The sequence below is a fragment of the Odocoileus virginianus genome, chromosome 29, assembly GCF_023699985.2.
Source record: "Odocoileus virginianus isolate 20LAN1187 ecotype Illinois chromosome 29, Ovbor_1.2, whole genome shotgun sequence".
Lineage (NCBI taxonomy): Eukaryota > Metazoa > Chordata > Mammalia > Artiodactyla > Cervidae > Odocoileus > Odocoileus virginianus.
This window is the reverse complement of record NC_069702.1, coordinates 18071687-18088355: the sequence shown is the minus strand read 5'-3', so window position 1 is coordinate 18088355 and position 16669 is coordinate 18071687. Positions and strand designations below refer to the sequence as shown.

Sequence of the window (16669 nt, the reverse complement as noted above, 5' to 3'; positions counted from 1 at the left end):
ATACTTAACTAAGTTGATAACAGTAAACTGGATTTTAAAAGGTACTTAAGAAGGAAAGCAGTTGTCATCAGAAACACAAAGAATTTGCTGTGAAGAAGCACAGTCAAATCGCCTAAGTTCTATGCTGGAAATTGTATTTTTCTAATGGCCCAGGGAATTTTTTGCATATGGTATGTCTCAAGCTTAGCCTTGTCATATTACTGGTAAATTACTTTGAAAAAAGGTGACAAAAAGTGGACTAGAAACCTGTGCAGTTGTGTAACTTCATAGTTGGTGAACTGGTTAGTGTGTTAATTAATATCTGTGATGATTAATGAACTGGAGAAGCACGAGGACAGAGCTCAGTGGTCTTCAGGAATCCTTGGCCTTGGCCTGCTAGCGTTGCATCAGGACCTTGAACTACGCCTAAGTGACTAAACATGGGTCTTATCTCTCTGGAGCTTGGCACTGAATATTTCTGCTCTTTAATCCCAGCAGCTCTGACCCACCCCACTCCCCAAACCCAACAGCACGCAGTTAATTTTTACAGCTACTTTACCTTGGTCTCTTTAATCAAGCAGATTGCATTTACGGATCAGAAAGGATATTGGGGCAGGGGAGGGAAGAATGTAGGGCTGGCTTCCTTGCCGAGACCAGAGCCCTTCAGAGGAGCTCCTCATAGCAGAAAAACAACCTTGTTACCAGGATTTGGTACTGAGACAGATAGACTCCTTCTTGCCCAATTGCTTAATAATTGGGTAGGGGGCTATAGAGTAAAGGGCTTCCCCAGTACTCAGTGGTAAAAGAACCTGTCTGCAATTCAGGAGATGTGGGTTTGCTACTTGGGTCAGAACATCCCCTGGAGAAGGGAGTGGCAACTCACTCCAGTATTATTGCCAGGATAATCCCGTAGATAGAGGAACCTGGTGGGCTATACGCTCGCAAAGAGTCAGACATGGCTGAACGACTGAATACACACACACACACACACACACACACACACACACACCCCACACACACATAGACAGAGTACACTTTTTTTAAAGGGAAGTAGTATTTACTTAATCCTGTAATAGATAAATCATGAAAATAGAGGATTAACAGATACTGTCTCCTCCGATTTCTTTTTTCCCATAGTTGTGAAAACACTTAACATAAGATCTACCTTATTTACAAAATTTAAAGTGTACGATACAGTATTGTTAACCATAGGCCATACTGTACAGCAGGTCTCAAGTATGATTTTTTTAAAAAGTTGAAGCATAATATACACAGACAAGGGTGCAGAATTATAACTGTACAACTTGATGTATTTCTCAAAGTAAATGTATCCATGAACCTCTCATGTAGATCAAGAAATAGAACATTACCTGTGCCCCAGAAAGTCCTCCTGTTGCCCTGTCTAAGTCCCTACAGGATGAGGAATTTTTTGTTTTTATTAATCCCAAACTAGATTTAATTTTTAAATTTCCTGTGGAAATAGTGCTAAAGGAAATTTCTATTTCATGGTTCAGTTCAGTTCAATCGCTCAGTTGTGTCCGACTCTTTGTGACCCCATGGACTGCAGCATTTCAGGCTTCCCTGTCCATCACCAACTCCCGGAGCTTGCTCACACTAACACTTGCCCTGCCACACTCTGAAACTACTGCTCTGATTTGATGTTTATTATTTTTATGCATATTTTCATACTTCCCCTGTACATGTGAAGTGAAGTGAAGTGAATTGAAAGTCGCTCAGTCATATCTGACTCTTGGTGACCCCAAGGAATTCTCCAGGCCAGAATACTGGAGTGAGTAGCCATTCCTTTCTCCAGGGGATCTTCCCAACCCAGGGATCGTACCCAGGTCTCCCACATTGCAGGTGGATTCTTTACCAACTTAGCCACCAGGGAAGCCCCCCCATACATGTATGTATTCTTCAATAATATAGTATCTATTGTTTTTCATTAGTCAGTTCAGTTCAATTCAGTCCAGTCAGTCAGTCGTGTCTGACTCTTTGCGACCCCATGAACTGCAGAATGCCAGGCCTCTCTGTCCATCACCAACTCCCAGAGTTTACCCAAACTCATGTCCATTGAGTTGGTGATGCCATCCAACCATCTCATCCTCTGTCATCCCCTTCTCCTGCCTTCAATCTTTCCCAACATCAGGTCTTTTCAAATGAGTCAGCTCTTTGCATCAGGTGGCCAAAATATTGGAGTTTCATCTTCAACATCAGTCCCTCCAATGAACACCCAGGACTGATCTCCTTTAGGATGGACTGATTCGATCTCCTTGCAGTCCAAGGGACTTTCAAGAGTCTTCTCCAACACCACAGTTCAAAAGCATCAATTATTCTGAGCTCAGCTTTCTTTATAGTCCAACTCTCACATCCATACATGACTACTGGAAAAACCATAGCCTTGACTAGATGAAACTTTGTTGACAAAGTAATGTCTCTGCTCTTTAATATGCTGTCTAGGTTGGTCATAACTTTCGTTCCAAGGAGTAAGTGTCTTTTAATTTCATGGCTGCAGTCACCATCTGCAGTGATTTTGGAGCCCAAAAAAAGAAAGTCAGCCGCTGTTTCCACTGCTTCCCCATCTATTTGCCGTGAAGTGATGAGACTGGATGCCATGATCTTAGTTTTCTGAGTGTTGAGCTTTAAGCCAACTTTTTCACTGTCCTCTCTCACTTTCATCAAGAGGCTCTTTAGTTCTTCTCATTGTTTTGCATTATGCAAACTCTAAAAATATCACCTTTCACGTATTACACTGAATTATCTGTTTCTTCTGATGTTTGCAAATTGTCTAAGTCTGTAAATGTTTAGTTAATTTTAAAAATTATTTATTTACTTATTTACACTTTGGCTGTGCTGGCTCTTCGTTGCTGCGCAGTCTTTTCTCTGGTTGCAGGAGCGGGGGCTACACTCCAGATGCAGTGTGTGGGCTTCTCTTGTGGAATACAGCCCCTGGGGCACGCAGGCTTTAGTGGTTTGCGGGTGGGTTCATAGTTGCAGCTCCTGGGCTCTAGAGCACAGGCTGAATAGTTGTGTAACAAGGACTTCGTTGCTTCTTGTCAGTGAGATCTTCCTGCCCCAGGTATCAAACCTGTGTCTCCTGTGTTGGAAGGCGAATTCTTTACCACTAGCACCACCTGGGAAGTCCTCTGAAAAAGCTTATTTTTAGAAGGGCTGGTGGCTCAGATAGTCAAGAATCTTCCTGCAGTGTGGAGACCTGGGTTCGATCCCTGGATCTGGAAGATCCCCTGGAGAAGGAAAAAGCAACCTGCTCCAGCATCCTTGCCTGGAGAATCCCCATGGATAAAGGAGCCTGGTGGGCTACAGTCCATGGGGTCGCAAAGAGTTAGAAATGACTGAGCAACTAGGCACACACACTCCTGTCTCCAGCGTGTTTCATCCAGCGATTTCCCAAGTAACTGTTCATCTCTCCCCTCTAGACTTAAAAAAACAAACAGTGTACATTGGTAAATAATGAAACTCTTTTACTGCTAAATATTGGCCACATTGGATAGAGTCACCTGCCCTGAGCGATACTGCAGTACCTATGGAATCGAGGGTAATTCAGTAGAACGCTGGTTCATTCTCTGATACTGATTAAACCCTTTGCAGAATTGAAGCAAGATTAAACTACTTGGACTGTGCAACTGAAGAAGATAATCTAATGATCATTCAAGAACTTACTTTAGTGCTCTCATTCTTAAGGTGGTTAGGTATTAGCTTTGCTTTGGGCAAAAATGAAAGAAAAACCACCCCAAATCCCAAAAGTAAAATCAGAAAACTTGAGTAAGTTTTAGTAAGTAAGTGTAAGGATTCTAAACACTTTCCCAACTGCTCTCCATCCCCATTTTATAAAGAAGGACACCAAGTTACGTGACTTACCAGTTACACCTGGACATAGAGCTGCCTGCTGGTTGTCCTAATAGAACCTGACTTTGAACTTCACATCCTCTTTATTTTCTACTCCGTTATGCTGCAGTTCTTAAAAAAAAAAGAAAATGGGTATATTATAGCTTATTCTTTAGATGTACATCCAAGTTCTCCAGCAGGTAGATAACATAGCTCCCTCCACTGTCCTTACTGATTTCCTAGGAAATGGAAAAGGGAGGAAATCAAAGGCAATCTTCTTTCAGGGAATTTAACATCTTAATTCTTGACTTTTCTAATTAAAGGTGAACATAAATTTGTTTGTGATATGCCCCATAGGGACAGATGGACAGCCATGTCACTGTGTATGCAGCTACTTTTTATTCTGTGAAGATCTTCTCATTTATTATTTTTATTACGTGGTTAGAACTGGGTAGTATTAGTCATTTTTCAATTTAACAAACTTATGCTACTTTGAAAAGTCTTTGAATTATTTTCTTTATGGGAGGTACAATAAACAGTATAAAGAGGAAAACCCAACAGCCCAGAGTAACCTCTTAGTTTTTTTCTTCTTGACATTTTTACTGTGTATATATTTCATAGAATTGAGTAAACCAGAGTTTTAGATCCTGACTTTTTTTCACTTAACATTATAGTTTTTTTCTTTTAATGGATGCACTATATTGTGTTGTCTGGATCGATTATAATGGAAAATGCTACAGTAAACACTCTTGCCTGCATTTCTGATTATTTTCTTATGACAGTTTCCTAGAATTGGAATTATAATCATCAGCAAAACTACTTTTAGTCTCTTTATGCCAAACAGATTTTGACAAGATTGCTTCTTAACTGACTGCCTGAAACCAAGCGTTCAGAGTTAAACAGCACAAGCATAGGACAAGCTGACATCAGTGCCTCTCTTGCGTGATTTACTGAAAATAATACAGTTCCAAACTCGTACAAATTGAGTATGAGAATACCTGTGTCATTTCCGTCTTTGAATTTTATCATTAAACAAACATGCTGCTGACTTGACCATGTGAACAGGCCACTGTGTCTGATTTCACATTTCTTTGATGACTAAAAAAGGCATTGAATATTTATTAACTATTTATGTTGTTTCTCTGATACTGATTAAACTTCAGTTCAGGAAGTTTGCTTATTTTTTTTTCAGGAGCCTATGTTTTTCTTATTAAATAATTTTTACAAATTAAAAACATCAACCTTTTGCTATTTATGAAAAATACATTTTGCCATTTTGCTTACTTTCTGGCTTTATAGCTTTTTACTGGGGAAAATATAAACCTTTGTTTCTACACAATCTTGGTCTATACTTGGGGGAGAGTTTGTTTCTGTGAGTTCTTTTGCTGATGATGCATAGGGATGAATGCAAGCAAGAGAGTTACTGAGGACGAGATTCCTCTGTAATGAATTGAAATCATTGGATAGAAGCCATTTCATGCAGACTCAGTGATTTTGCCCCTTTTCTCACTGCAGTTGCTTATCCTTTATTTCTGAAATCTGCTTCATGTTACCCATTAGATGTATTTGTCTTCTGCATAAAGTAGTCTCTTTGATCAGTTGTTCTTCTGTCCTATGGCGTTTTCTCATGTCCTGATGCTTTCTTTTAAGGTATTATCCAAAGAGATGAGTCACCCATGGAAAAAGGGCTGTCTGGTCTGCGAGGAAGGGACTTTGAGCTGTCTGACGTGTTTTATTTCTCCAAGAAGGGGTTGGAAGCCATTGTGGAAGACGAAGTGACCCAGAGGTTCTCCTCAGAGGAGCTAGTGTCATGGAATCTCCTCACAAGGACCAATGTAAATTTCCAGTACATCAGTCCTCGGCTCACCATGGTGTGGGTGCTGGGCGTCATTGTGCGCTACTGTGTTCTGCTGCCTCTGAGGTACGTCTCCCTGCCAGTAACTTGATGATGGTACAACTGGCGCAGCTTTCATTTTATGTACTTAAGATTTTTTTTTTTTGAGGTGTACCATTTTAAAGTCTTTATGGAGTTTGTTACGTTATTGCTTCAACTTTATGGGCTTTTTTTTTTTTTTTGCCATGGGGCATGTGGGATATTAGCTTCCTGACCAGGGATCGAACCTGCACACCCTGCATGGAAAGGTGAAGTCTTAACTGCTGGACCACCAGGGAAGTCCCCCAGCTTTCTTTTTAAATTATGTATGTAGTGATCACATGAGGGTATTAATGGCAGTGATCCCACCCCTTCCCGTTTTTAGTAGAAAACACCATTGAATGTGACCTCCACAGAGACATATTATCTCTTCTCTCGTATCTTCCCCAAATGAAAGTGTGTATTCAGAATCTAGTATATATCCATCTGGATCCATGTTGCTTTCTTAGTCATAGATAACTTGAGGGTGGATTTTCAATGTTGTTGAGTCGCAAAGTAGTGTCTGACTCTTTGTGACCCCATGGACTGTAGCCTACCAGGCTTCTCTGTCCCTGGGATTTCTCAGGCAAGATTACCGGAGTAGGTTGTCATTTCCTCCTCCAGGGGATCTTCCCGACCCAGGGATCGAACCCATGTCTTCTGCATTAGCAGGTGGATTCTTTACCACTGAGCCACCCAGGAATCCCTGAGGATGGATAGAAAAGGGAAGTTAGAAAAAAGAAGGGAAAGTATGTACAGCTTCATGTCCACCAGAGTGTCATCCAAAGTGTGACTGCCTCTCTTCACTGGTCTGTAGCAGTTCATAACTGCACAGGAGAGAAAAAAATTCCTGAGAGTGGTTACCACACGGGAGAGAGATATATGGGAGGGTGAATTTGTTCCACCTCGTTCCATTTTGATCTCTCTCTTTTGTACTAAAAGTTCCCCAGTTGGGTCCCCTTTGTTCTAAGTGAGGGTGCCTCCTCATGAGGAGTTAGCCTCAAAGCCCAGTTTCCTGGAGCCACAGTGTGGAGTGTAAGTAGAAAAAGTGATGAAGCAGGACAAGCCGGGCCGCGGGAGGAAGTGGCAGAGGTCTCTTTAGTATGATGGTGGCAGGTGGAAACGCGGCTGCCAGGCATGACATCGTCGCTGATGGTCTTGCTTCATTCCCCTGGATGTGGCCTTGGTGTACTCTCAATAGGGCTTTCCAGGGAGTTGCTACCAGCCAACTAAAATTGGCACGTGAGTTGAAATGTCTTGACCACCCCTAGGGTGGCCTGTCCTTGCCTCACTCAGATTTATTACAAGGAAAGAGGTTGCTTAAGTGTAGGCAAAGGCACATTTCTACCAAGCTGTTTCTCTTTTCTTGCCCTCTTGTTGCCAGTGTCTAGATGGTGGGGGTAGGAGGGAGAGGAGGGGAGAGAAAAAATTAGACGGTGGAGGTATCTTTGGGGAATCATCTCAGCTGTGATAACAGAGTGAAATTCGGACATACTTGCTTGAACATTAAGTCGGTGTTCCCAAAGTGGAGTTCATGTTCTCTGGGGACACAGAAGATTGTCCTTTGGTGGGTAAAAAGGAAATGGTTCTGCTTTGAGTTTCCCTGGTGGCTCAGTGGTGGAGAATCCACCTGCTGGTGCAGGAGACACAGGTTCGATCCCTGAGCCAGGAGGGTCCCACATGCTTCGGGGAAACTAAGCTCTTGAGCCACAGCTATAGAGCCTGTGCTCTGGAGCCGGGACCTGCATCTGCCTAGCCCATTTACGGCAACAGCTAAAGCCTCCATGTACCCTGGAGCCCATGTTCCGCAAGAAGAGAAGCTGCTGCAGTGAGGAGCCTGCGTACCACAACTAGAGTAAACCCACGCATCCAAGAAGACCCAGCACAACCCCCCAAAAAAAAAAAAATAGTTCAACTTTTATTTTTTGGAAGTTTCTAGTCTGTTTATAATTAGCACCTTCCATTGATATTATTTTATTTTTATAAAGAAATGAAATTTCAGCCAAGTTGAATAATACATAGATGAGCTCTTACATCGTCACTTGCTCAATTGGTCAGACACTGTATCCAAGGCAACCTGAAGAAAGAGTGAGGATTTTACAGTCCAGGGTGCTTGAGATGCTCTCCTCTGTTGGTTAGCTTCCACTTGCTGGAGGTGCCCACCAAATAATGGTATGATTCTGTTCCTGGTTTAAATTTACACTCGTAAAATAAGTACATGACATAAAAGATTCTTGCAAAGAAACCACAGATTTAGGATAATCGAGTAAGCACCCGAGAAAATAAGAAAATGGCAGAATTGAAGCTCCTCCTGTTAGTACCTACTCTTCATGTGAAAGAATTACTTTCTAAGTACTTTTTAGAAGAAGCAGTTTGAACAACTTGTGGACGTTGGGGGAAGGAGAGAGTGGGACAAATTGAGAGAGCAACATTGACATAGTTTATAAAATAGCTAGTGGGAAGCTGCTCGTAGTCCAGGGAGCTCAGCTCGCTGCTCTGTGATGACCTAGAGGGGTGGGATGGGGGCGGGGGGCTGGGAGAGGGGCTCAGGAGGGGATATATGGATACTTAGAGCTGATTCACATTGTTGTATAGCAGAGACCAACGCATCATTGTAAAGCAATTATACTCCAATTTAAAAAAAAGTAGTTTCTACAAAGTGAGCATTTAAAACACAGATGGTGCTAAAATTGATTGCGTTGATGGTGGTATAACTCTGTGAATGTGCCAAAAACCATTGAATTGCCACTTTTAAGTAGGTGAATTGTATGACATGTGAATTGTATCTCACTAAAGTTCTTTAGCAAAACAGATGTGCCAGAAAACTTGTGTCATCTTTGAGAATTCTCACGTTGGCTCACTGACACTGGAAAACAGAATTTTCCGTTAATTTAGCAAATTAAAATGTTCAGTAGTTTTGAACCCAGCTGTGAAGTGTGTTAAAATATATGACCTCTTCTGATTTAATGTGTAGGAGCAAATGATTCATTATGTAAGGTGGCAGTATTTTAAAACTTGTGTAACTGATGGATGAGATTAAGCAGTCCTTTAGTTATTGCATTAGTGGCTGGCGTGAAAATATGGTGTCCAAAGAAAATGAAACAAACCTTCAAACTGCAGTCTCAAAAGGTATTAAACCAAGACTCTAGCAAGGTTTAAAACCTTAACAAAGAATTTATAAGGAAGCCCTATTTATCTTGAAAGATTTAAAATCTCAGCCTTTTCTTTTCGAGTAATTCTATTTACATTTCTAAAAACAACTATTTTCTTTTTGAAGTGATTGGCCCAGATATTAAAAGCACTTTCTAAAAATTAGAAAGTGTCTGTTGAGATGAGAGGTCCTGTCTGCCGCCCTGTTTGCTAACTTCTGAGCTATTTAGAACTTCACAAGGGTACAGCAGTTAAATTTACGTGGAAAAAAATAATGTGCTGTTTTTATTATGAAGGAACCTTTAAGTAAAACTTCCTTGCCATTTGCTATACATTTTAAATTTCTTTGAGGAAAATTGGAATTTTTTCCCTTTTGTCCCCATGATTAAAAATTAGCCTGATGCTGGGAAAGATTGAAGGCAGGAGGAGAAGGGGACGACAGAGGATGAGATGGTTGAATGGCATCACCGACTCAATGGACGTGAGTTTGAGTAAACTCCGCGAGTTGGTGATGGACAGGGAGGCCTGGCCTGCTGTGGTCCATGGGGTCGCAGAGTCGGATAACACTGAGTGACTGAACTGAACTGAACTTAGAAAATACAGGAAAACAAGTTATTTTTAGAACTTTGCAAGGTATTTTCTTTTATAGCCTCACCAGGCCACACCAGGCCACACCAGAATAACCACTTTCAACCCAAAATGACTCCTTTCTACATTATGTGAAAGGAAAAAAAAGTGAAAGTGTTAGTCACTCAGTCCTGTCCGACTCTTTGCCACCCCTGGACTGTAGCCCACCAGGCTCCTCTCTGTCCACCGGGATTGTCCAGACAATAAGACTGGACGGGGTGGCCATTCCCTTCTCGAGGGGATCTTCCTGACTCAGGGCTTGCACCTGGGCCTCCTGCATTGCAGGCAGATTCTTTACCATCTGAGCCCCCAGGGAAGCTTTGTATATTGTACAAGAAGTTAATATGAGTGACATATGTACTCCATGTGTAAACTAGATACTAGCGGGAAGAACAGGGAACTCAGCTCAGTGCTTTGTGATGACCCCTAGGGGGAGGAAGGCTCAAGAGAAAGGGGGGATACATGTGTACTTATAGCTGATTCACTTTGTTATAGAGCAGAAATGAACAGAACATTGTAAAACAATTATATGCTAATAAAAACATTTAAAATTTAAATATGAATATATATTTTTTTAATTAAAAAATACTTCGGAAAAGCAGAAGAGCAAGATTTTATTCTCTTCACTAGCCAGATCAACCCTTTGATAATTGCATAGACTGAATGTGGCAGTTTTGTGAACAAATTTCCAGGTCTGCTCTATACATCTGTAAGCTGGTTATGTGCTTGCTGTTATTTTGAAAATGGTGTCAAACCCTACACAGTATTTTGAAAGTTATGCTGCTTTTTTTCCTCTCAAAATGTACCACGAACCATTCTTCTGTGTCAGAATCTATAGATTTGCATGATTCTTTGAATGCATCATATTTTGTAGTGTGGATACTCCACAGCTTACTTGTGGTTTTGTTATTCATGAATTTTATGTTCCTTCTCTTTTCCCCCTGCTGTTCAACTAGCTTTTGCATTACCTTTTCTTTTCTCTTTCAGGCTTACCTTGGCTTTCATTGGGATCAGTTTGTTTGTTATAGGAACCACCCTGGTTGGACAGCTGCCGAGAAGCAGGTGAAATGTTTTTTTTTCCTCCCAGCCATTTAATAGGATTGTCCCTTTGCTTTCTTTTTAAATTTTTTTAAAAAAAGTTTTCTGGCCATGCTGCATGGCATGGGGGATCTTAGTTCCCTGACCAGGGATTGAACCTGTTCCCCTGCCTTGGAAATGTGGTGTCTTAACCACTGGACCACCAGGGAAGTCCTGGATTGTTCCTTTTCTTAGCTGTGTCCACAAAGAGAATATTTGTGTGATTCCTGTGTAGTGCCTCAAATTTATGGCCTTAGCACATGTATTAAAATGCTGCTCATTTCATCTTCAGAGTCTCTAAGTGATTTTCCATCATGCTTTCATTTAAATTGACTGAAGGTGCTCTTACAAAAGAGAAAATGAAGAGGAGGGAGGAAATGGACTGAGCGATTCAAGGAACATAAAAGACTCTTGTAGGATCGTCAAGCTTGTGAGGCCAAGACCATAGATGCCTCAGCTTATCTTGGTCAAGGATTTGTCATGATGGGAACCATTTTCCAGTAGAGTTTTGTCCTAAATGCCTCAGTGGGCGGAGAAGGCAATGGCATCCCACTCCAGTACTCTTGCCTGGAAAATCCCTTGGACGGGGGAGCCTGGTGGGCTGCAGTCCATGGGGTCACTAAGAATCAGACATGACTGAGCGACTTCACTTTCACTTTTCACTTTCATGCATTGGAGGAGGAAATGGCAGCCCGCTCCAGTGTTCTTGCCTGGAGAATCCCAGGGACGGGGGAGCCTGGTGGGCTGCTGTCTATGGGGTCACACAGAATTGGACATGACTGAAGCGACTTAGCAGCAGCAGCCTCAGTGGGACCTTGAGAATTGAACTGTGCTCGTATTTCAGCACATAGTATGTTGCTGGGAAGGAACACCCTGGAGCTTTGATTGTGTTGTTTCATAGGAGAGCCCAGAGCTGCACAATAAAATGTTTTGTCTCCTTTAGCCTCAAAAACCTGCTGAGTGAAGTGGTCCACCTGACTTGCTGCCGCATCTGTGTCCGTGCCCTCTCCGGAACCATTCACTATCATAACAGGTGAGTGTGTACCGCTTTCATACCTGCTTTCCCAGGTCAGGCCAGTGTGATTGACAGGAGTGGGTGGGGGAAAACAAGGGAAGTAAGAGTACTTCCAGAGTGTTCATCGGAGTGTTCATCTCTACCGTGTAGAGCGTCAGAGACATAAAAATGCACCTGAGCACTTTCAGAAGCATCCAGGGACTTCCCTGGTGGTCCAGTGGTTAAGAATCCACCTTCTAATGCATGGGCGTAGCTTCAGTCTCTGAACTAAGATCTCACATCCCATCCCGCAGGGCAACCAAGCCCGCACACCACAACTAGAGAAGCCCGAGCGCTGTAACAAAGACCCAGCACAGCGAGCACCAGCCCACCCGAAAAAGCAATCTATTTGCAGAAGGAACATGACCATAAACATGTCATGACACCTAATAATTGGGCATTCATGGTGTGCAGGCCTGGCCTGTGATTCTTTCTCCTAGGTCATCTCTAAGAGAAGGTGCTATTATACCGTTTTACAGGTGAAGAAGTGGAAGCTCCAGGATTGGTTGTTTAGGGTCACGTGCCTAGTAAATGTCAGAGTTAGGTTTGGAATGGGGTTAAGTAAAAATTTTTTTTTTAAATGGTGAGGGTGATAGGGATATAGAATGGTGGAAAGAGGACTAGACTTGGAATTCTGAGGCTGGTTTCTAGTCTCAGCCTTGCCAGCTTCTAAAATCCCAGCACTGAGCTGAAAATAGAACCTAGCTTTTTGCTTCATCAGGGGGGAGAAAGGTGGTAAATGAAGTCATTAACCACCTGAAGTTTGTTTTGATTATTTTTGAATTGCTTTTCTGTAAATTCAGTTTTTTTATACTTAGTATCATTAGTTTAAAAATTCTAGGACAAACATCTCTTTTCTACTGACTAGATCTTTTTTTTTAATTAAAAAAGATTTTATCTTTTAAAGTTTACTTTCTACTTACAGTTATTACAAAATGTTGGCTATATTCCCCTTGTACATTACATCCTTGAGCTTATCTTACACCTAAGAATTTGTACCCGCCACTCCCTCACCCCCGTATTGCCCTCCCCCTCCTTACACTTATAACCATTGGTTTGTTCTCTGTATCCGTGTGACTGGATCTTTCTGGCTAATTTGTAGAAGGAAAACATGTCATCATTTGGCTTTGCCAAATGTGTTACCAACTTAAAAGCCCTCTTAAATGTCTAAAATTGCATGACTTTTGTGATTGGGCTGTAAGTTTTGGGGCAAGAATGAGAAGAAAATGTTTTGGTAGAAGTGTGATCAAAGGAAACACCTTCTTCAGAAATAAAATGAAATATTAGTCACTCAGTCGTGTCTTGACTCTGCGTTCCCATGGACTGTGACCCACCAGGCTCATCTGTCATGGAAATCTCCAGGCAAGAATACTGGAGTGAGTTGCCATGCCCTTCTCCAGGGGATCTTCATGGCCCAGGGATCAAACCCTGGTCTCCTGCATTGCAGGCAGATTCTTTACCATCTGAGCCATCAGGGAAGCCCCTTCTTCGGAAAAGGTGCTTTAATTACATAGAGAGGAGGTCACAGCTTATTGTAGAATTGCTTCTAATTTTAAGGAAAACTTGCTGAAGTTGTTATGCATTTTGTTCCCTTTCTTCTCTTGTTTGGCTCAAAGAAAACTACTTTGCTTCAGTAGTGTCAAATACTGCTTAAACTTTGGGACAGAGGTCGGCACACCAAACTATGAGCCTGTAGGCCGAACGTGGTCCATCCTCTGGTTTTTGTAAATTAAGTCTTATTGGAACACAGCCATGCTCATTCATTTATGTATAATCTGTAGCTGCCACTGTGCCAAAACAGCAGAGTCCAGAGTTTTGACCGGGATTGGCTGGCTTGCAAACCCTAGAGTATTTACTGTCTGGGCTTCCAAGGAAAAGTTTGCCAACTTCTGCTTTAGGGAGATAAGGTGAAGGAAACTACAGTACATTTACTCTGGATCACTCTGAAGCAACTGAAAGTGATATTTATGAAGATGGAGATAATACAAAAATACTTAGGATAAAACAAGGAAAGCTTACATGTCACAAAGTTTATTAAAGTGATGGAATCTTTTGTATTGATAATTCAGTCTAATGTTTAAAAGTGTTTTCATTCTAAAAGGACAATATGATCAATACAGAAAATCGATATAAGTATGTGTAAAGGGAAAATCATGGGCCCCCCTCCTCGTATACTCTTACCCCCTCCCATTGTACTGCCTAGAGACAGCCCTTTAAAGATGAGCCCACATATTTGAAAGTTTATTTATTTTTTTCAGTGTTCTTTAAGACACAAAATAGCATGAATTTCTCCAGGTGTATTGTGAGTTAGCTGCTCAGTGGCAATCAGGATCTCAGTTGATAAAATTTGGCTGATGGACTATGGTCCATCTAACATGACTCTTTGTGACATTCATCATGCTCTTAGGGATTCAGTCTTAAATATTCAGCCTAATATTTTTTGTGTTTTTTTTATAAATTCACAAATTCACAAAGGTACACATGGAGAAAAAATTATTATAAAAAATAGAGTTGTGTCCGACTCTGTGACGCCACGGACTGTAGCCCACCAGGCTCCTCTGTCCATGGAATTCTCCAGGCAAGAATACTGGAGTGGGTAGCCATGCCCTTCTTCAGGGGATCTTCCTGACCCAGGGATCACACCCGGGTCTCTTGCATCGAAGGTGGATTCTTTATCGTCTGAGCTATTGTGGAAGTTGCTCTTTTGTAAAATAGTGGTCATTTTTCAATGTTTAGTATTAACCATTGTATGTAATTGCAGGCAGTACAGGCCCCAGAAGGGAGGCATTTGTGTTGCCAACCATACATCCCCAATCGATGTTTTGATCTTGACCACGGATGGGTGCTATACTATGGTAAGAACAGCTCACTGGTATTTCAAGTACTTGCATGTTCTGTGGATTGTTCAGACTTTTTATTTTGGCACAAATTAGAAAGTTAGTTTTATATTAGAAAGTGACTGGATTATACTATATAAGTAAGTCTGTAAATTATTAATACCTAGTCGCTTCAGTCATGTCCGACTCTTTGTGACCCCATGGACTGTAACCTGTCAGGCCCCTCTGTACATGGGGATTCTCCAGGCAAGAATACTGGAGTGGGTTGCCATGCCTTCTTCCAGGGAGTCTTCCCAACCCAGGGGTAGAACCCAGGTCTCCCGAATTGTAGGCTGATTCTTTACTGCCTGAGCCACTAGGGAAACCCATAAATTACTAATATATTTACATACATTAATAATATATTTACATTATTTATATTAATATATAATTACATGAGGAATATATAGTGCAAGAAAAAGAAAGAAAATAGTCATTATATTTAAGGTAGTAAGAAATTAATGTGTTGAAATGTAGACACACTTGAGCATGACTATACTTTATAAAGTTGATTCCATCTTGCTTCTAGAATCCCTGCAGTGTTTAATGACACTTTAAGATGTTAAAGCCATCCTCTTTAGAGCTGTACAAATCCCTCACCAGCCAATTAGTTCTTTCTCCCTTCAGGGAGTCATATGCAATTAAAAAAGAAGAAAAAGAAAAACCTGGCTCTTTAGTGAAGATCAAGCAAGAAAGGCTAATATTTATACCATATTGCCTTTCTCAGTTCTTGCTGACAGCTCCCAAGGAAAAAACGAAGCCTACTAAAATCAAACATCTCTAAAGATCTTTTTGTGGCATTTCTTGCATTTTTTTCAAATCGAAGATGTTTCAAGTCAGTGGGTCTTTTCTGTCACCCTGAAGAACTTGTCAAGATTTCCTTCATCTCTTTCCTGTGTGTGTTAGGTTAAATTTGGAGAATCTCTAAAGGTGTTCTGTCCTGCATGGTGGTAAATATGCCCCACGCTGGTGTGTGAAATAGAATGATGGCATGGGGATCCCGAGGTGTGGTTGGTCGCTCTGTCGTGTCCGACTCTGCGACCTCATGGACTGTAGCCCGCCAGGCTCCTCTGTCCACAGAATTCTCCAGGCAAGAGTACTGGAGTGGGTTGCCATGCCCTCCTCCAAGGGATCTTCCCAACTCAGGGATCAAACTCAGGTCTCCTGAATTGCAGGAGGATTCTTTACCACCTGAGCCTCCAGGGAAGCCTGGGATTCTGGGGAGGGGAATTTCTTTTCATATCTCATGTTACTGGCTTGGGCTTCATAGAGAACAGATGGATTTTTTTTAGTTTACTGTCAGCTCCAGTAACTGATAGTTGGGGTCTGGTTTGTTTTTCTGCGAAAGCATTTGAAGGGAACCTTTATTTTATTTATTTATTTAGAGATATCATTGATGTACAATATTATGTAAGTTTCAGGTTTACACTATAGTGATTCATAGTTTTTTAAAGGTTATACTCCATCTATAGTTGTAAAGTATTGGCCATATTCCCTGTGTTGTACAGTATGTCCTTGTAGCTTATTTATTTTCTACATGGTAGTTTTGTACCTATTAGTCTCCTACTCCTGTGATTGATAGTCATGGTCTGCTGTGCTTTCCTGGGAAGGCATTTGAAGGGAGCCATTGTTGATTGAAATGTCTGCAGGCCACCGTGGAGTCCTGGTAGTTTGATTGCCTGTGGGTTATACATTCATTGAGGGGGGTTTGAACACCTTTGTAAAAACGGCTATCTTATTGGCAGATATTGTCTAAAACACAAGCTCAGATATATAACTCTTGGACAACTACCTTTTAACAAGTTATAGATTTCTCTTAAGTTGTGAAGCTCTTTCTGACTCTAAGGAAGCTTTAACAACCTCTCCGAAAAGACTTATGGGAATTGGTAGTTCTTGACATTTTTTAGGTTAGCAATCAGTTAATATTTATGTATCCTTTCTTTCAGAAAAACAAGGCATGCTTTATACCAACAAATATTTTTATGTAGTTCCAAGATGTTTATGGATTCCGGAAAAGCCCATCCAGAGACCCTCATGTTAACTGTCCTTGATAGATCCCACCCAACTCTGGGTGTATATAGTAATTCCTTGCATTTAAGTGGACAAGCACTTTCACATCCACTGTAATCTTTTGTGACCTTTCACATG

At 41.4% G+C, this 16669-nt stretch overlaps 1 protein-coding gene across 4 annotated transcripts in view; it reads left to right on the top strand.

The window, feature by feature from the left end:
• GPAT3 (glycerol-3-phosphate acyltransferase 3) overlaps positions 1-16669 on the top strand; it is a 63412-nt gene that overhangs the window by 30641 nt on the left and 16102 nt on the right. For 3 of the 4 annotated variants that reach the window (XM_020892891.2, XM_070458200.1, XM_020892895.2), the window contains 4 exons: positions 5476-5746; positions 10502-10576; positions 11535-11624; positions 14407-14500. In XM_020892891.2, the coding sequence (XP_020748550.1) occupies positions 5476-5746; positions 10502-10576; positions 11535-11624; positions 14407-14500 (530 nt within the window). The remainder of the gene's footprint in view (positions 1-5475; positions 5747-10501; positions 10577-11534; positions 11625-14406; positions 14501-16669) is intronic. The other variant, XM_070458201.1, reaches the window with a different exon arrangement.